Raw genomic sequence first — 21,539 nt, 5'->3', positions numbered from 1 at the left:
GCCTTCTAAGGTGATGTTTGGATGAGGCTAAACTTTTTAAGCCTCATGTCATATAGGTTGTTTGCACATTTATTATAAATATTAAACACGGACTATTAATAGAACAAATCCATAATCTTGGACTAATTTGCGAGACGAATCTATTGAGCCTAATTAATCCATGATTAGTCTATGTGATACTACAATCAACATAATAAATGATGCATGTCGTAAACTAGAGTCGACGATTATGCACCTCTTTACTAACTTCGGATGGAGATTCTTGAATAGAATTAAGTAATTAAGGGTTTCTTTTATTTTGTGTTGGTGTATTTAGTTTGTAGTTTTTCTCAATTATGTCAATGTATGTGAAATTTATTCATGCACGGACTCTATAATAATTGAACGTAGCTTACTGAGCAAAGGCCGAAATGTTATTCCATTATCTAAAAAAAATCTAAACACCCCCTAAGCTCAACTACTACCGTAATCTGCCTAAGTCTGAAAGTCTGAAACCGCCAAGTGATGGTCAATCCAAGCTGAAATTAGTGAGTGAATCCATCACTTCTCACAGCATGCATAGTACAACGCAAAATTTTGAAACTCAAATTCTTCTTTTCTACTAACTGAAGAGGATATACTATGTCAATCGGGGAATATAATTACTAGGTGTTAGTTTGATTGTATTAGGTAATTGCTGGTTCCAGAAAAAGCACGTCGCTGTAGGTCTCGACGCGATTGATAAGAGAACGAAATGGAAAAGAAAAAGAGTGCATGATTTTGTTCCCACGCTTGCGATGTAAGCATTGTGCGTCAGGTGCGTCGTTTATGGAAACGTTCAGCACCTCAGCAAACGAAGAATGCGAGGAGTGGAGTGACGCACGCACACTGACAAATTTTCCAGACGGAGACGAAACAAACGTCGAGATATATTGAGCAGCTTGTATATTACTACCAGATTCTATTTACCGTTTCAACAACTTCACTAATCTAATATGCTCGGGCAAAAAAAAAAAACAAATTTGTTCCTTGACAACCCGTAAAAGAAAAAATACAGATTGAGGTTTAAGGAAAAGAGGAGAAAAAAAGACTTATTTTTTTAATCTTGACACGACCTTGGAATGCACGACCGGTCGAACGGGGCAGTGCACCTACGTCGTTGAGCTGCTTGCAGGAGTCCGTCCGGTCAGGGGAGGAGGACATGGAGGGAGGCGTTCTTGGTGGCCGCGCAGACGGGGCAGGCGTCGGCGGCCGCCTCGCAGCATCGGCACAGGCAGAGGTGCCGGCACGGCAGCAGCAGCACGCACGCGTCCGCCTCGCCGCAGGCCCTGCACGCCCTCCTCCCGTTCCCGCCGCCGGACACCTCGGCTGCTCCTCCACCGGCCGGCTGCACGAAGCAGCACGACTGCGCGTCCTCGGCGTCGCCCTCCCCCTCGGCGGCGGCGGCGCGGGGGGATTGCAGGAGCTGGTCGAGCGTGGCGCGGAGCCCCGCGGCGGCGGCCTCGTGGCTCTTGGCGATGCCCAGCCACGCCTGCGCCTCCGCGCCCATCTGGCGGAGCTTCTCGTCCAGCTCCGCGTTCCGCCCCACCGCGCGCTCCAGCTCGGCCTCCGTGGCGTGAAGGCGCCGCGCGGCGGCGCGCTCTACCGCCGACACCACCGCCCGCAGGTGGCGTCGCCGCGCCTCCTCCAGCCCCGCCCGCAGCCTCTCATTCTGCAACAGCGAACGGTGGGCACCGATCGAATCAAACGCCATTCGCGCAACCGAGAGCAGACAGAACAAAACAGAGTGCGATCGATCGGCGCAGCAACCTCGAAGCGGACGAGCGCGTCGACCTCGACGCTCTGGCGGTACAGATGCGACAGGAGGCCGTGTGAGAGTGTCGCGTTGCCGCCGCCGCAGACGGGGCGCCCGCTGGTGGACGCCGCGCCTGAGCCGACGACCCTGCCGATGCTGCTGCTTCCCTTCCGCACGTCCCCGAACGCCGCCTGCGTCACCGGCGCCGGCGGCGGCAGCAGCGCACGGTGCCCGCCGCCGTCCATGACACCGAGCAAACCCTCCTCCTCGTCGCCACCCAACCGCGCGCGCTTCCGCGGCACGAGGCAGCACCCGCCGCAATCGTCGAAATTGTAGTTGCTGTTGTTACCGCGGCGCTGGCTGCAGGTGAGCTCGCTGCGCGGGTCGTCGCTGAAAACCACCACCGTGTTGTTGGCGACGCCGCTGCCGCCCACCGCCGCCGACGGCGGCTCGTCAAGGAACGCCGAGTTCTCCAGAGCCGGCCTGCGACGAACGATGAAAGAACGTTAAGCCACTCACTCGCGGCGCGGGATAAATAAGGCCTTGGAGGAAGAAACGGCAGGAGAGGGGGGGGGGGGGGGGAGCGCGCGCGAAGCAAGGTTGGTTTTTTGTTCACGGACCTGATGGCGGCGTGGGTAGTGTCATGGGGGAAGGAGGAGGCGGCGACGTACTGTGCCTGCACGGACATCATCACAAATGCACACGCGCACGCACAACGAACCTCGCGGTATTATTATGAGACGTTGTAGCGGTGGAGGGGAAGACGCAGTCGCAGAGGTTATATATGGGAAGGGGGAGGTAGCAAAGACACGTTGGTGCGGGGTGGGGCGTGGGGCAATTAAAGGGGGGCAAAGCCTGTTCGTCTTGACGAGGTGGGACTAAAAACTTCCTAAAACGATAAAACGAAAGGTCTTGACTGGGCGAGCAAGCAACGGATGCGTGGGTGGGGGTGGCGGAGTGATGGATGACGGGTGATGCTCCCGTCCGTCCCCTTTCCTCTCCTGTTCCTCGCTCCTCTTTCTTTTTCTCTTCTTTTTCTTTTTTTTTTGCCCCCGCCCACTTTAATAATTTTAGTCGTTTACCACTATATTCGTCGGAGCATGCACAGCATTTCGCCTGCATCGCTTTGCTTTTCCGATGCGGCACCGATGGCGAGGCGAGGCGAGGCGACGTGGGATTATTCGGTTCTGGGACTGCCGGCACTGGGCCCGCTCACCTGCGATAACGTTTATGTTTAGCTACTGCTCCGTTCTAAAGTACAGGAACATAGAAGGGTAGGATTAGAACATCACACGTCTTAATGCTATAAATCTAAAGATAATCAGCCATGTTATATCCATATTCATAATATTATGATGCATCATATTTGGTATTTCCTGTTTTTATCTTGTCTAAATTTAATTACATATTAATAAATCTAGACATATATATAAAATATATATATATTAATACATAAATAAATATAAATAACTCTAGAAAGTATTATAATATGGAACGGATGAAGTATTACATTTCTGTGCTATAGCTAAGTATTCTTCTCCAATGTTTTTGCTTGTAAGGAAATGAAGAGTGGCTTAGGCGAGTTGTGTTCGGTGACCCTGGAGTACTTTTCTTCCCGGCGGGTGAGCTGGTGACGAGAATTCTAACGTTGAGTGCGATCGAACCTGTTTGGGTGCAGGAGATGTACCGTCAACCCAACCAATCAAAGCTAACCCTCTCGCCTTTTCCTCCTTTCATGTGCATGCGTTTGCTGATTCTAGCACTCCCGTAGCGTTTCTACCAGTGCTACTTTTCTTTCGTAAAAAGAAGTCAGGCTTCTGGGTGACACAATTCACGCCAGATAGGGCCCGGGTGCCGTACGTTACTCGATCCCTAGCTTTCCTCCTCCACGGTCACCGCTACTACTACTACTGATCTACGCGCCGTACGTTTTCTTTCCACGAGGGTTAATTATTCGCGAATAGTAGTAGGAGTAGTAGTACCTGTACTTCCAAGGAAAACCCGAAACAATTATTAAACGAAACACGCCGGTACTAAATGGGTGCGTGCATTCATGCGTAACTCAAGCGGTTTTGCGGGTGCGCGCCTCGCAACGGCTCGTGTCGGCTAAACCGGGCGCACCAAACGCGCGACACGCCACGTCCATTCGCGGATCCGATCAGGCTGCCTACCGAGTAACGCCAAGTACTATATAGCACTGGTACCTGACGTGATGCGGGATAGCTGGAGTAGATTTTATTCAGCCACATGTACCTGAAACGGCTGAACATAATAGCTAGATTTATTCCATTTACTCCTCCGTCTCATGATATAATTTCTATGGGATTCTCATGACTCTCGACTTTAGAGTGTCTTCATAATAAATAAAACTCTGCTCTAGAGGCGTAGAAAGATAACTTAACCAATTTAAAAGTTAAAAATTAATCGGTAAAGTGACGAAAATAAAAAAAATTACATGCTCTTAGACATCTATGCTAAATAACCTAAAAGTATTTATATTTTGTAACAAATGTATTTAAGTTAAGTGTATGAGTAGACGTGTAGTTGTTTGTCTGTCAATCTATTGGTTTATATGGTTGCCGGTGTTTATAGGTTAATACCCAATTACTAGTAGCACTAATACAAATCCTAATAGATGGTGACAAATCTTTTAAACCAATACCTCTAGTTACCGATTATAAAAATAACACCATATATAATATATGTACTGTATTTATAGGTGCAAGTTCTTTAACCATGAAGCGATAACTAAAGAGATAGGTATTGGTGTTCCTTGCAAGGTGCCGGTTGCAAAACCAACACATATGGACCTCTCTCACAAACGACACCTATCGGGTGTCATGTAGTTTATCTTCCCCTTTTAGACAAACAATGTTCTAGCTTATTTTTTTAAAAAATATACTTGCTAGTTTTTTCTATACTATTTGCCCTATATAAGTATAAACATATATATCTACATTATTAAATTATTTTTAAAAAAGTAAAATAGATATCACAGTTTATCTTATACAACAGATTTAAATGAAGTTTTCACCTTTACAAGTGTAGATGACTGAATAATAAATCAGAGAACCGAAAAAAGAAAAGACGGACAAGTTATTTACTGTCACATCCTCCGGTAATAAATGTGTTTTAAAAATTCAAATTTACTCCATGGAGAATACATCTTAACCGTGCTAGTTGTCATATCAGTTACCATCTCGATCAATTTCCCTTTATTGTACTCCTAGATAATTTTCACCTTCATTCACCTTAGGGCATGTAAACCGGTAATTATTAGCTGACTCCGAGCAAATAAGATGACACAGATGAAAGAGAAGTGAGGAGAGACAAAAATAATGGTTATGCATCGCAACAACTTAAGGTTGACTCTTTGTATTTATTTAAGAAATTTTGTGCCATGAGATAGATTAAAAAAAAAGAAAGAAGAGTAATAAAAAAATATATTTTGTATTATTAAAAAAACCATACCCAACTTTATCTTTGTATATACGTATATAAAATAAGTTAATATTTCTAACGTGAATGAGAAAAGAGTAACACTAGACTCTATTTTATCCTCTTAACTTCTAACCGCTGTGAATATACTTATAAAAGACAGAGGTATTCGCATTGATCATCAGCTAGCGCCTTTTTTTTTTTTTTGGTTTCAGGCCTGTGTGCCTGCGCCGCGCTGTGGTCTCTGTATCCATCTCTCCTTCTGGACGTACAGTAGCGCTACCAGTTCATTACAACTTCATTATCAGGTAGCTCAGCGTGTTAGGTGTTACTACATGCACACGCATTATTTGCGCGCAGGAGCAATCCGGTTTTGACGATGATGAACAGCCAACGCAATCTCACACTGTATAATGCATACATACTTCATTATCGGTGCGGTATCCACCCCTCCTTCCGTTTCCTGTGACTACTGCGTGCGTGTGTGCGTGTTGTATATATGGCCTCGCTCTCGCACACTTGCGTTTAGGTACGTCGTCGTGATCGTCGGCGGCGACCGAGTTGGCACACATACAGTAGCACGGTTGACCGCACAGATACTGCACCCGTGTGCAGGCGTCGTCGACCTACGCCCCTGTTGATCCACAGAAAGATGCGGACGGCCGCCAGCGAGAGTAGCTAGCCGCCTGCCACCCCACCAGTAGTGTGTACCAGTAAGGCCCTGTTTATGGTCTGACCCGTAGACGATACGTTTATAGGTCAATTAAACGGGTAGACCATCGGCTTATCCACTTAACTGGCTTAGAATTGTATTCACGGGCCGGTCCACTTACATATCTAGTCCTATTTAGTTCTCAAAAACTTTTTTTAAAATATCACATCGAATCTTTAGATACCTAAATAATGCATTAAATATATATGAACATTAAAATTAATTATACAGTTATGAGGGAAATCATGAGACGAATCTTTTGAGCCTACTTAGTACATGATTAGCCATAAGTGCTACAGTAACCAACATGTGCTAATGACGAATTAATTAGACTCGAAAGATTCGTCTTGCAGTTTTCAGACGAAATCTAAAATTTATTTTGTAATCAGAATACATTTAATACTTCAAATATGTGACTATACGCGTCGACTCAGACCTGTGTAGCAAATATTTTTCAAACTAAACGCAGCCTAATATACTACTACTACCGAGTTACGCCTAGTTATCGCACTTGTCGATCAGTGTACGGCCGGTGACTTGCCCATTTTCTGCACATTAGTTTTCTTCGGATTACTGTTAGTGCGCAGAGCGATCGACAAGCCTTGCGATCAACACGCGTGTGCGTTGATGTTAATTGCTAGTACCATTAGGCACTAGCTAGCTGAACGACAGATCCATCCATCCGTCGGACGCACGCACGCGGCGGTGACTCGATATCGTGGCTTGAATTGTTTTTTTTTTTGGGAAGGTTCACGGTACGTACACCGGCTAGGTTAGTAGCAAGCCGTATAATTTATGCGGATATGCCTAACATTGTCATCCAAAAGTTTATAACATAGGAACTCGCGAGGCTCTTTGTTAAATTCATTGATTATCTGATCCGCGCCAATCAATTTGATGGTCAAATGCTTCCTGCAGTGTGTGTCGATCTGTCTCTTTTGCAGCATTTTTTGAGGTATCACGAGGTATCACTGTTTTCTATATAAAATTTGGTACTATAACCGTCCTTAAATATTTGACGTCGTTGATTTTTTTATGCAAGTTTGACTATTCGTCTTATTCAAACAATTTACATAATTACAAATTATTTTTATATCATTTTATTTATTGTTAAGTATATTTTAATACATATATATAACTTTACATATTTTTTTAAAAAATTGAATAAGATAAATAGTAAAATATGTATAAAAAAGTCAACGGTGTAGAGTACCTTCTAGTACCTAAGGTACCAAGAGGTATCAAATTTTACATAGAAAACAGTGATATCTGATGGTATCTACTAAGGATTAAAAAATTGCTTTTTGTTTTATATAGGTATAAGCAAAACGGCTTAGAAAGGATTAAAAATATTTTATCAGTAAGTTTTGATATACGTGTTTTTAAAATATTTTCCATCACAAAATAAGCCATCATATAATCATAAGCATGAGGGGAAATATCATGCCCGTTGTTTTCTGCGCTGTACTCTGTACGTACGAGTGCACGTCGCTAGCTAGCTTGCCGTAGTCTCTAGTGCTAGACAGCTAAGTGGCCCATAGGACGTCACGCAAATGTACAACCCTAGCCCCCCTCCACCGTCGACCGACCGATGCGTTGCACGAGCACGACCGTCTCCATCGTCTTCTGGTAATTCCGGTCGGTCCGTGTACGCTCTGCAGTTCTTTTTCTTTTGTTAACATGCCCATGCCTATATATGCATCCGTGCGAGGCATATCAAATGTCGATCGCTCGGTGTCACGCGTGGTTGTAGCGTGCTTGTACTCCGATCCTACGTAGATACTTCCTCTGTTCTAAAATAAATTAATTTTTTATTTTTTATATAATGTTTAACTCTTCGTCTTATTAAAAAAATTATGATTAATAATTTTATTTTTATTAGATAATAAAATATAAATAATACTTTATGTGTGACTATTTTTTTAATTTTTAAAAGAATTTTCAAATAAAATAGATAGTTAATGCTCAACACAAAAACTGAAAGTTTGTTTTTTTAGACGGAGAGAGTACTTGAAGACGACGCACACGCACCGACGTACGTACTTGGATGCAGTTTCTCTGACTTGATGGTTGTTGACATGGAAGCTCCACCGTCTACTAAATTACTCTAACTTTTACGTCGTAGGATCTCTGGCACGCACGCGTGCCACCAATTGATCACGAACGATCTGTTATATTGCGCGTGGCCGCTGGGGTAAATGATCGATCTGTTATATAATCCTGCCTCGCTATCGTACTTCTTCTGTTGGGTTGCGATACATAGAAACTGGATAGTATGGTGTATGGACTGGAGACCTTGCAGCAGCGGACACGCAGGACGCATGAATGCATGTGTGCGTGATGGGCGACTTTCTTTTTAGGTGAGCGTACGTTTACGCTACAGATCGAGATGATGCATACATGGGGCAAGTTGTGATGGCCGGATCGAAGTGAATACGCGCGCGTGCTTTGCCTGCATGTGTGCCAGCCAAGGCATCGATCGATCACGATCCTCTGCCATGTGGGCCCATTTCAAAGCGGACCCACGTGTCAATGAATGAAGATAAAAGGACGATGACTTAAGGCGGATGATCTGGTTAATTTCCGTGTGCCAAGTAGGTGTTGGACAAACATGAATGCATCGCCCTTTATCCAGCTTGACTAACAAACAGACAGACAGTAGCAGTTCAAAGCGTAAACTCGGGGTTTGGCACGCAGCGCACGATCAACATCAGGACTAAACGCTCGTCACTTTCTTTTCTGGCACAGTCTTCTTACCCATACACACACGCGGCACTCTCTCTGCTTCTTTTTTTTTTCTAGTACTCTGTTTTCACGAAGAGGCGATAGCGATCGATCTCACGGACCTGCAAGATGACGTAACCTAACCAATAATGGGCATGTCAATTAACCGCTCTATCGCTGTATCGCATGCTGGAATGACTCCATGTACCGACCTCTCTATCCGGCCTGCACTGACCGCGTGTATGAATGACTCTACCTCATAATTTTCGGTTTTACTTATACTTACGGTCTAAAAATTAAATTTTCAATCTTAAGTTGATTTTAAGATTTTTCACTGATATTTATTTTCTAAACTTTTAGATTAATACAAATATAAAGTTGTGAAAAAGCCAAAACTATCACAACCCCTCCGTATACCGACGTACGGAGTGCATCGGTAGCCACGGGTACAGCGAAGGTGTGGCAGCAGTAACTGCGTATAGCACTGCACCGCAGATGGATGCATGCCGTACGCTGAGCACCTCTTCTCTCTTTTCGCTTTCGCTTTCCACAGCAAAGCTGGCTGTCCATGTAGACAGTAGTATGATCGTCGCTGCAGCATCGGAATTCAGAGCAGTGCCATGGACCGGGCTGCTCCGCTGCTGCCCAGGTATGCACTGCCAAGGCCACCGAGAGCCCTCCCCCCCCCCCCCCCCCCCCCCCCCCGGTACGTAACGTAAGCTTGCTCAGGTCACTGCCACGGCACACAGCTGCCAGCCATTGCCCATTGCTGCTTGTTCTTGATCGTCGAGTCGAGCTCGCTGCCTGCGTCCTCGAAAGCCAAGAAAAGAGGTGAAAAGGGCAAAAATAAAGAGGAGGGACGTAGTAAAATTGAAAGGTGCCTGCGGGTAGGCACTGCACCAGCAAAGGCGGTGTCGGTTTGCGTTGTCGCTGCGTTGAAAGTGATCGATCTTGGCGGTACTCCAGCTAGCCTCCAGGGCCATGGCAGCTAGGAGTAGGCTAGCTGCTAGCTGGTTGAGACCATTGTCAAGTGTTGCGTGCATCCGTGCCATCACCGTCGCATTTGGCCCAAGGCACGTACGTAGTACGCGCGCGTGGTAAGTTCACGGGAGACCGAAGACGATGGGCGTATTATGCATGGTGCGTGTGCTCGAGGGGCTGTTGGACGGTATATTTATAAAAAAATACGGAAGCTAACTTTAAATTTAAAGTTTAACTTATAAATATAAGGAGAAGCGAATGAGACGGGTTAAAGGTGACAGGAGGGGGTTGCAGGTGATGCACGGGCATGCACGTAGCAAAGTTGATGGTAAACCCGATTGGAGATGGCGAGGTCCGCTGTGGTGTGGATCCATATGCTGGCCAGTTGGGGGTGATCATTAGAGCAATCCTAATATGAGATACTAATCATGGTTTCTATATCATTTATATCATAAAGAAACTAGTACTACACAAACATTATGTTACTTATCTCTTATCATATCTTGGGTGTTGGGTAGAAAACATATCTCATGTAAGATATGATTTCTTTTCTTTTTTTTCTTCATTACCTGATCACTTATCATATTATTTTTTCCTATGTGACAACTAATTTAATTCTATAAATATTATTCTAAACATTACATTTGAATATTTCTTACTGTGCAGTACGTACGAGTGAGTGAGTGGGTGGCGAAACCCAGATCTGTGCCGCTAGATGGTGTGGTGTGGTTGGCTGCTGCGCACTCGGCGGATGCACGCATCGAGCCGCATGCATTGACCAGGATCGCATCTCGTCGATCCGCTCGCTCTCGCTCTGGGAACCGGTCCGGCACGTATTCCTGTGTTACGTGTGCCAGCCGTTTCATTTTTCTCTTTTTGTTTTTCACTTTAGGCGCCATTTGTGTGTTGTGCTTAACAATCACCTGGATAACCTTATGCAGCATGCATGAATGTGAGAATGTCTTTAGGCCTGTTTGGAAAATCTTTCTTTCGACTGTAGTTTTTTTTAAAAGCTGCTTCTGTTAAAAGCTGTCTCAAACAGTCCATAGCTTCTAAAAATCTATAGTTATAGATTCTGAAAAATAAACTAAGAATCCAAAAGCCAAAAAAACTGCGTTTAAAAACTTTTTCAAATTTTTAAATTCTCAAAAACTGAATACCAAACCGCAGCAGCCGCATGCTTCGAGTGAGTATGATGCATGCTTCCAGTGAGTGAGTGAATACGACGTCGTAGGAGGTGGTCATCAGTTGCAGCAGCCGCCGGCCTTGGAAATTCTTGGCAAGTTGGGATTATACTGTACATGCCAAGCACTGCTACCGTTTTATTATTTCATGCCGTTAAAAAATATAATTATTAATTATTTAGTTATGATTTGATTTATTACTATATGAGCTTTAAGTATGACTTATAATTTTACATATTTTAATAAGACCATCGGTCAAATTCATATTTAAAAGTTAACAACACCAAATAGAAAACCAGATAAAATACTACGGTATATACTAGGCTGTGGTCTTCCCATAAATAAAAGACGAAAGATTACATGATTTTATAGTTATTTAATAATATAATAATGATATAATTACTGTAAGTTAAAAATCTACTTTACAAATATAAAATATGACATGAAGAAGTTATATATAGAAGCTTTTCGTAAAAACATACCAAACAATAATTCATGAAACGTGTTGATAGAAGCCGAGAAAAAAAATCTAGAAATAATGCAAAGAAAAACAGACATAATATCACACATTTAATTCTGACTTTCCTATCAATGTGAGGGTGACTACATGCATCCATCGAGTCATGCTCTTACGTGAATCCATCGATTCGTCCGAGCATCCTTTCCAAACTAATTAAAAAAATACTATCATCTTAGATTTTATTTGATTTAGATGAATGATAAACTACAACGAAGATTTCTGCAAACAAGTGTTTCAAACTATTATTAAAAGGTGTGCTTCGTATAAAAACTTCGTATGTAGAGGATTTTCTTAAAAAAATAAATACATTCATGAAGTTTATGATGGCAAATATTTAATTGATTATACTCTATTGAGATGTCTCGTTTCGTGTGTTTGTAAATAATTTCATCCGAACATCTATCATAAACTGGGCCTAACTTTCCGTATGTAACAAGTACGGAGTAGCACGTTTCTGCGGATGGATGTAACTAAAACAGATCGGATCATGCACCGGTTATTTAATGTACAGAGATCATGCACCGGTTATTTAATGTACAGACCGCGTAAGACCAAGTTCAATAGTATAGCCAACTACTGGCTCTAAATCATCTATAGTAAATCTAATAGTCAATTCATATAGGAATAAGTCTATATAACCCCTAAACTATAGCATATGGGATACATAACGCTCCAAACTATCAAACCATGTATAATACCCCATAATCTTTGTAATACAGTTTAATTAACCCTCCAAGGTGGTTTTGGAGGATGGTATTGCCATGTGGCTGCTGACATGGACATGCTTACTATGTTGGATCAATCAGTAAAAATATTACAGTGGTTCTTGACCAATAAAATTACTAACCCTATCCAATCCCCTTTCCACTTGCAAACCCTAGGTAGCTTTTGAGCACGAAATTGACCAAACTTGGCTAACTTTTCTAACTAATACTAGCAAGATCGGATGGATGGTCCATTCCACTGTCTACCAAAACCCTAACCTAAAACCCATTAACTACAAAAATTTAATCTATCGTTGTGACCATCAAAGAAGGGGAAATTACAACTAAGTAATTGCAGACACTCACCTCAACCCTGTCGAGCTGCACAATCAGTCGAATCCCCTCGCGATCATCACACACCATGTCCTAGTTCGCGGGAGCGAGAGGAAGAAGAACCGGGGAGAGAGAAAAAGTTTGGAGGAGGGGACGGGAGGAAAACTCCTTGTTTGCCTTTTAAAGAAGTATGACAATCCCACGTACATTCTGGTCCTATTTGTTATCCCTTGCTCTCACTTACATGTTAGCCTCATACTGCAGTCCAATATATCCAAGTCAGCATGTCGATGTCAGCAGCCACGTGGCAATACCATCCTCCAAAACCACCTTGGGGGTTAATTAAACTGTATTACAAAGATTATGGGGTATTATACATGGTTTGATAGTTGGGGGGTTAAGTATCCCACATGCTATAGTTTGGGGGATGATGTAGACTTATCCACAAAGTATTAATACATAGTCTCACATATCATACACACACTACGTCTTGGAACCCGTGCTACAGCTGACTATAAATTAGTAGCTCACTACTCTCCTCTCTAACCTCTTTAAAATATGTTTATAGCTAGTTTATAGTTTGCTATTGTACCTGCTCTAAGAGCATAGAATATATAACAGCAGTAGGCTATATACATCCACATTAGATTAATTATTATATGTGGTATCATCAAAAAAAGGTCAATCGGCATGTCTTTGGTCGTCCGCTACTTTAGCACGTGCTCACAAATTACCCGAGAAAACTTCATGCATTGCTTGCATGCAATAAATACAAAACATAAAAAAATAATATATTAAATATGATATAGACAATCAAATAGATAATTTATTATACCATATATATATATATATATGAAATATACGACAATTGTGTACATGCATTGCTACACTACTGTTGCGCATGCTTCGTCGTTTAATGTGAAGTGGTTGCTGCGGCCGACCCGTTCTTATCACAGGCACAAACAGGCAAGCAGTTAATTTACATATCCAATATCCATCAAAATCAAGCTTGCAAATGTGCCTGTAGGACTTGTTTGCTCCATACAGGCATTACTGCGGAAAAAAAGGCAGATCTGTACAGATGAGATCCTAAATTATAGTACGACTATCTTGGAGCACCCGTTGCTTTACATGTCCCTGTACTACACAAGTGCACATTATTTGAGCTTATTTGCTCTTCTACTGGCCTCACGTTTTTTTCTTCCAAGCAGGTCACTTGCATTTTCTGACGAAGCAAAGCTGATCGTTTCTTCAGCTCATTATTAGGAGTAGTACCAGTACCAGTACCAGTATGAGCTGAATTCTGAGACTTTTGAATGCCTGGGCGTGTTGAATTGTTGTTGATGCAGATCAAGTGCAGAGCAGAAGACACTGTTGACTCCATCAGCCATCATTGTGGCCTGTACGTGCTCCAATCCAGTTCATAGCACCAGCATTGGCGCTGTGACACCGGCCTTGTTTTCCGGGATTGATAGAGATCCCCAATCTGTACGTAACCAGGCGCGTTCTAATCAGCTTATGGATTATCGTTTATTCGTGCCAACCTTCCAAAACTATGGTTTCTTTTTTAAAAAAAGTATTACCGATATTTCTTAGTAACTACCCAATCCATTCCAAAAGATAGCAGCATAGCAATAGTAATGAATCTGAAATTAAAATTCATAATACTAACTACTAGAAATTATTAAATCTCATACTAAATAGCTATATACGAGTCCTACCATATTCTAAAATAAGTGTACCATATTCTAAAATAAGTGTAGTCTTCTAGTTTAGTATATGGAAAAATTCCTTGTGTACACCTTCAAAATAAGCCAACCCCTTACATATACCTCAAAAATCAAAAATATCTTCCAACCTTTGGGTACCCTCCCGTCAAGTCACCGTGAAACATACCAAAGTATTGGTACAATAGCTTATCAGTATTTTTAAAAGACCAAATTACCCTCTCAGGCGGCGGCGGCCTTTCCCCATCCCAGGCTTCCCTTGACTTGTTTAAGCATATTGTGGCCGGTTTGTCCATATGAAAATGGTAATTTGGTCTACGTGGTATTACTATGAAACTAATTGCATATTTTTAGTGGATGCTCATGTTATTGTCATGTATGTATTTTTCACACTAGCCTTTCGTATGCGTTGTGTAAAACTAATCTCGTTACTGTTAGCTAGCTATATTCACTATTTTTTTCAAATTTATTTTAAATTTTCTATTCAATGATTAATTTTTCAATTTTTTAAATATTATCCACGGGTTATTCTGTTTTACTATCATAAAACACACATCATGTAAACTAAAAATAATTAAATCTGTAGCAAGTTCTAATTTGAAAACTATACCCTCAAATTTTATATCCTCTATTCTTAATGGGCACAATGGACATTTCACATCAAACTAACACAAAAACTAATGGAGACCTGACAGGAGGGGTATACAGGGGCTCAAAATGAAATTTCGAGGGTACATGGGGGATCGGGTATTTTTTAGGTGCACGTAAGGGATTGAGTCATTTTGAAGGTGCACACAGGAAACTTTCCCTTAATATATTTATTTTGGAATGGAGATAGTTGTATCTTTCAGTTTTGTATTATCAACCGTGGCTAATCTGTTCAACCACGTTTGTTCGTAGGTCGAGTAACCGGCGTGGAAAATGAAATAGCGGATTCATATATAATTAATTAATTATTAGCTATAAAAATTTAAAAATATATTGATATGATATTCTAAAACAATTTACTATAGATTCTTTTAAAAAAATATATTGTTTTGCAGTTCACAAAACGTGCAAATGGTAACCGAGGGAATATAAGTCGTTAACATGAGCTGCCGAACGATAGTTGGGTAACACGACTGAACTTCCTGCATGCATATGCTAGCTGATGCACATTGACTAGTTCGCCTCGTTAAGTATTTATCATTCTACCACTGACCGACCAATGTGAATTCTGGCCTGAAGATTTTCACCGCTCTGTCTGCTTGTCTGCTCTCTCGAAATCCAAAGAGTATATTGTCAGCTATAGATGGGTCTCTCTCGCAGGAAACTTTTGGTAATTTGGTCAATCTGTATCACTATCTGGTAAGAGTATGCAGAGTGTTATGTTATAGGCTTGTAGCTGTTCTTAGTTGAATCAAGTTTGGAATGATCTCGATCATATATTCATATATATAATGGAGGTCAGCATCCATGCGTATGTGAGCATTGAACAAGCCAGGCCTGGAGTTTGAAATGTTCTTGGATCTGTTGACATTCACAGTACTCGCGTGCACTTCAACATCGCTGAACCAGCAGTTTTTATATCCTGTTCTTCGTCGTTCCAAATTCACATCAGCGTCAGCAAAATTGTGTAGACTGATGCATGGATCGGAAACAGTAAACAATAGCTAGCTAGCTAGCAGTACGTATTTCGTTGTCAAATGCATTGTGACGCACTTACGCCCTAGCTACTACTCACCGCCACAAGTCACTGATACAGTATAAGAGTTTTTTTTTTATTATACTTTGAGATGACACCTTTGGTTAATATATTTTACGGTGTAAAAACTTATTATATGCAGTTAATATGTACCTTGAGATGTATATCAATATTTTAACTAAATGTTTGATATCTCTTTATATTTTCTTAATTACTGATCATAAAATTTCTCATAGCAATAAAATTGTGAATTGTCTAATTAGACGTGGCAAACCATGGATAACAACCAAACACCCCCTTAATCTGAAAAGACTAGGACAATATGTATAAATGAGTCTAAAAATACTTCACTAAAATTAAGCATTATTTATTTATATATTTAATAGGAAATTACAGTAAAAGATAGTTTTTGCATTATCTATGTCGGAGGGCAAGCTCCTTGAGCGGGAGTTCACTGAACCCTTTTTCCGGGTCTACCCAAGGGTGCAAGGTTAGTGTTCCTGTGAAGGAATGGAACACGGAGAGTTATACAGGTTCGGGCCGTCGAGAGGCGTAATACCCTACTCCTGTCGCTTGGTCACTAAGAGAAAGTGAGTACAAGCCTTCTTTTGGAAAGGTACTGCTTGTCTACCAACCGAAGATCTCCTTTCTAGGTGGAACATGATCTCCTTTTATAGTAGTAAGGGGTTACCACAATCTCCACAGTCCTACCAACTACTGACGAGTAGACAATCATCACGCTGCTCCTTGGCAATGCGGAGATCTGTGGCCGTCGTGTCGGTCTTGGTCCGTCAGAGGGTAGGTGGATGTGTCAGCCTTACTGTCCTTATTCGGTCCCATCTGTCAGATGGCCGGTGGAGGGGACGATCATGTCTCCCCTGCTAGGTCCGATCGGTCAGTGTTCTATCTTAGAGGTGGGTGACCGTTTCAAGGAATGGGGAGGACGTTCTCTTCTGATCTCCTGCTGTTTGTCAGTCGCATTTAATGTGACTGTGACGGAGCAGGGGTTGGCACCCTGAGAAGGGCGTGGTTTGCTTGTCCTGCCAGAGGTACCTGCCCACTCTGCGCCTCTTTTTTTTAGAGGGCGCTACCAAGGGTGCTCGCGTGCTTGCCCGCATTAAGTGCGGGGAAGACACGCATCTTTCTCTACCACGCGGGTGACGCGCACTCTAGGCCTTCTCCTATTGCATTAAAGCGAAGATCGAATCCTAGTGGCGCGCCTGGCCTCACTTCTTGATACGTGAGTCTTGCAACGGTCCAGGGACAAGCTGGGGGTTGGGACAGCCCGACCCCAACCACTTGTTCCGACGGCTTCCTCACGGGTCTGTTGCGGGTGCGCGTGTCTCTTGGGGCTTGACCCCTTTCCTGGAGATTCTTGGACCCACAACTGTCACGCGCCACACTCGCAGGGGTACCCCGGGCCTATTTTACCGACAATCTAAAATAATATGAATTATCAAACTGAAAGGGTAACTGTTTAGGATCAAAGTTGTCTCATTGGAGTTGCAATTGGAAAAGTACTTTCTTAATATCTTACATGCAAATCCTTTGAGTCATTGACATCGCTTAAAAATAATGGTTAATATTTATCAATGCTTAGCTAGTAGAGTACACTGCAACCACAACTCCACATCTCCATATGCCCCTAGCCCCCAGTTACGTCGGTCTCAAATCTCATCGTCCAAATCAGGTATAGCAACCAAAACAACTAAATAAAGCGATCCATCAATGAGCCCCCACGCATGTCTCTCCTCTAATTCTCATGCATGCATATTCCCACCAGATCTGAGATCTCCTCTCATTTCCTACCGACTCAATTCATTCATTCACTTTATGGTGATGACTTCGATCACTGCAAACGGTTCTGGATTAATTTTCCTACAACCTTCATTAATCGTGCCCGTCCCCATCAAGATAGACGGAAAATAAAACCAAACAATATATTAAAAAAAATAATTTATGAATAAAACTTTTATATATCTAAAAGTAAAAAGTAAAAAAATAAACTACGATTAAAAAAATCCAAAAATCAACTACATTTTAAGATTAAAATTTAAAATTTTATTTATAAACATAAAAAAACGAAAAGACAAGCGCCGATGCATCTGCATGTCTCATTCAGCGCTTTCCTCACTCAGCACCCTACATTGCAGGTGCCCCGTCGGCCTCTCGATCGGATCGATGCCTTCTTCTTGAGCTATGGCTAATTGGCTACTGACAGATTCTCCTCTTCTTTTTGCCTTGCAATCGAGGTTGCAGTCGTACTTGACGTATACTTGAACCAAACAGCTCAATCCTGTCGTCGCCGGCCCCGGCCGCGCGCTTAATTTATTAATGAGCTGTTGCTTTCTCTCGTCAGTTTACTACTACCATTAATTAGTTGGGAAGCTAGGCTAATGCAAGAGATCGAGATCGATCTCCAGTGATTCTTAATTGCCGGCGACCAACCTATGCTTTTGCTTGATGAGTTAATTGCTTGGTTTGCTTTCTTAAAGATATAGTAGCATATATATACGAGCTGGGTCAGTCAGTTACTCAGCTTGATTAATTAGTGGACTAACATGGACATGTTACTGACGATGCATTGTTTATATGGTAGTAGTAGTAATGCTTCAAGAAATGAGAATGATGATGATGAAGAAGAAACAACCGAGGGAGAAAAAGCAAGGTGGTCTCGAGACAAGTCGAGATGTGATGAGTCTGCTGACCTGACTGAACACATGACCCGCCGGCCCAACACCCTGCCGTCACGACACCGGCATTTGCCACTATATTATAATTTATTGTCATTGTGATTGTATTTTTTTTTACAAAATATAAAAGGTTATCTGAGTTAGATGGTATTTATTTGATGATATAAACGATAGAGTTGATCACTACAAAAATTAAAATCTACTTAGGATGAATTTTTATATAGAATTTTTTTTTTAAAAAAATCACCATTTACTAGTCTAGATAGCGAACACGTCATAATTAAGTAAAAATCCTTAAATAGTATTAGTATCGAATTAGCACCCACCCTGATCGATCTCCGTGTTGGTCATTGGTCCCATGGACGAACTATTGTATTCGATGCCTACACTACTATACTTCCAAGTTGATTTTCTCTGGTCCAACCGTTAAGACAAAAGTATATATTTGCATCAGAACAAATCTCAAAAGACTATATTCAAATTGATCTGGCATAGGGGTGCAAGTGGACAAGCCCGTCAACCTGCTTATAGGTCAATTAAGCGAGTAATCTCCGACAGGCTACTCGCTTAATTGACCTATAAACGGGTTGACGGGCCAGTCCACTTACAACCTTAAATATGTACAGTACCCCGCATGTTCAGACATATCTGTAGCTCTTTGACTAGATTTTAAATCATAGAAAATCACGTCGGTGACCTAATGGACAAATGGACGATAGTTGCAGAAAAGCTGACGCACACATCAAGGCCACGTTAATTACACACCAAGAAACTTTCTCATGTTGCTGCGTAGGATATCCGACTGAAGTAGTTGCAACTTGCAACTGCACCAAAATTAACAATGCGGCATGAATTTGGATAGCTCGCCATGGCATGCATGCCTGCCTGCACTGATCAAGCAGGAGACGATCGATTGACAGTGGTGCTGACACAATTATATTGTTTCTCAGTTTAGCTGTACTTAAGTCAGCCCATCAGGCACACACATGTTCTCTCGCTGACATGCATGTACGGACATGACACATCTGATCGGGCTAATTAATAACTCCTACAGTGCAAATCGCGATTAAAAAACGTTTTAGTTAGAGCTCTCTAAGTGTAAACTACTTAAATCGAGTGATTGATTTTAACTGTCACGTCACGTAGACGGAGCCTACATATTCTCTAACACAATACAAAGTGGATTAAATATTAAATAGTGTCTTTCGTTTATACGTTAGTCCCTGTAATTTTACATTTCAACCCTTATTTTTTCTAATTCATTTAGAATCCCAATGTTTTATCATAAACGCCTCCACAGTCAAAAACAAATATAAAAAAACTACCCTCCATCTCCCTCACTCTCGCATGTCTCTCCCTTGGGGCGCGATGCCGCCGAAGGCCGAAGCTCGGGCTAGCGCGCGGAGCTCAGACGGATTGACGTCCTACGAAATCACCTTTTATTTTCATAATATTAAGGCCGCATTCACCGCAACAACAAGTTAACTTACCCTTTTTCACGCGCACGTTTTTCAAACTGCTAAACGGTGTATTTTTTTAAAAAAATTCTATACGGAAGTTGTTTTAAAAAATCATATTAATCTATTTTATATATTTTTTAATAATTAATTAATCATGTACTGATCTATTACTACGTTGCCAGTTAAGTTAACTTATCACTACCCATCAAGAACGCAGCCTAAGTAAAGATATTGTTTCATTTAAATATTTACAAAGCTATATTTTTATAAAGTTGTACATATCTATGCCGAAGCCCTACCGAAGGGCATTTAAAAATATCCTAGAGACGTTTTATGCGACCTGGCATATGATAATCGAAAAGTTAAAATTAAAGAAATTCCTACCATATTTCAAACTTGAGAATGTACCAATAGGAAAAACCTATAAATTCCTAAGATGATTTAGAAACTTAAGAATATAGGAATAGACAAAAATATTAGAAATTTTAGTAAATAAAAATAAATTTGAGAATGTAGAAATAGAAAAACAATAAAAAAGAGAAATCTGAGATCATAGCAATAGAAAAGAATTGAGATTATGTAGAAAAATATAAAAAGAATTTTGAGAATGTATAGAAAAATATAAATTGAGATGGTATAGTAAAACACATAAATGAGAAAGTGTAGAAGATACAAAAATATTGCACACAAAAAATGAGAATGAATATGTAAAAAAAAATACAGAAAGACTACACAGCGGGCTTCCGTTCGAACGGGATGAATTAGGGAGCTGCCAGTGTCGCGTGCTTTATCGGTGCCACTGCGCGCTTGCGCCGCGGGCGTTGCCTCCCTTGAGCAGTGCATTGCTCCACACGCTACTTGCCGGCATCGTCTTCTTTGTGCCCAGCGTCACTGCTCTGCGCACCAGCGTCGTTCCTCCGTGCTGATCGCTGACGTCGCTCCTCCATGCTGCCTCATGATGACACTGATATCCCTAGCACCCTTCGTTGTGTCTTTCTCGCGCATCATAACGATACTAGACAATACTAGATACTATCTCCGTTTCATATCGTAAAACTTTCTAGTCTTCTCTAAATTCATCAATTGATGGCATGATTTTGTTTTTCTTTTATGTTTTTGGTGGTTTCCTGATCTTGCCCTACGCGGTGTCGCATCGCTACGGTTTCTTGTTGTTCTCTCCCTTTTTATTAGCAACTCGGCCAGAAAACCATATGATACTGCCTGGTACCACCTGGTATCATGTGGTATATCCATCCTTCAAATTGCCCTTTGTCGGGCTGCATCATAATATCAAATAATATCAACCAATATTATCTGGTACCACATGATACCAGTTGGTATTTATCTGGTATTGCAACATTGATATCATATGGTCTCACATGATACCAGTTGGTATCATCTGGTATCATACTCCTCTCCTCTATCGGTCTCACCACCAACACCGACCTTCGACCGCCCTTTGTGTCGTTCCAGACTTCGTCACACCATCCGTTTTGTCCTTGTCTCCCGAAGGCGCTCATACTAGATGATACCAGTTGGTATGGTACCAACTAATATCAATTGGTATCATGTGGTACTAGATGATACCGATTGGTATCGTCTGGT

The 21,539-nt window shown here is 41.8% G+C and overlaps 1 protein-coding gene across 1 annotated transcript; it reads right to left on the bottom strand.

Moving 5' to 3' along the window:
• Window positions 1–771: 771 nt before the first annotated feature.
• LOC121053549 (BOI-related E3 ubiquitin-protein ligase 1-like) lies at window positions 772–2,569 on the bottom strand. Its single transcript, XM_040520940.1, has 3 exons — window positions 2,395–2,569; window positions 1,789–2,257; window positions 772–1,690 (listed from the first exon to the last, which is right to left on the bottom strand). Exons 1-3 carry the CDS (start codon window positions 2,463–2,465, stop codon window positions 1,166–1,168), a joined length of 1,065 nt encoding a protein of 354 aa, XP_040376874.1. The 5' UTR covers window positions 2,466–2,569; the 3' UTR covers window positions 772–1,165.
• Between the last annotated feature and the right edge of the window lie 18,970 nt (window positions 2,570–21,539).

This window comes from Oryza brachyantha, chromosome 2 (genome assembly GCF_000231095.2).
Source record: "Oryza brachyantha chromosome 2, ObraRS2, whole genome shotgun sequence".
Taxonomy (NCBI): Eukaryota; Viridiplantae; Streptophyta; class Magnoliopsida; order Poales; family Poaceae; genus Oryza; species Oryza brachyantha.
Note: the sequence above shows the minus strand (reverse complement) of the source record. Positions and strands in the feature narration are given on the sequence as shown.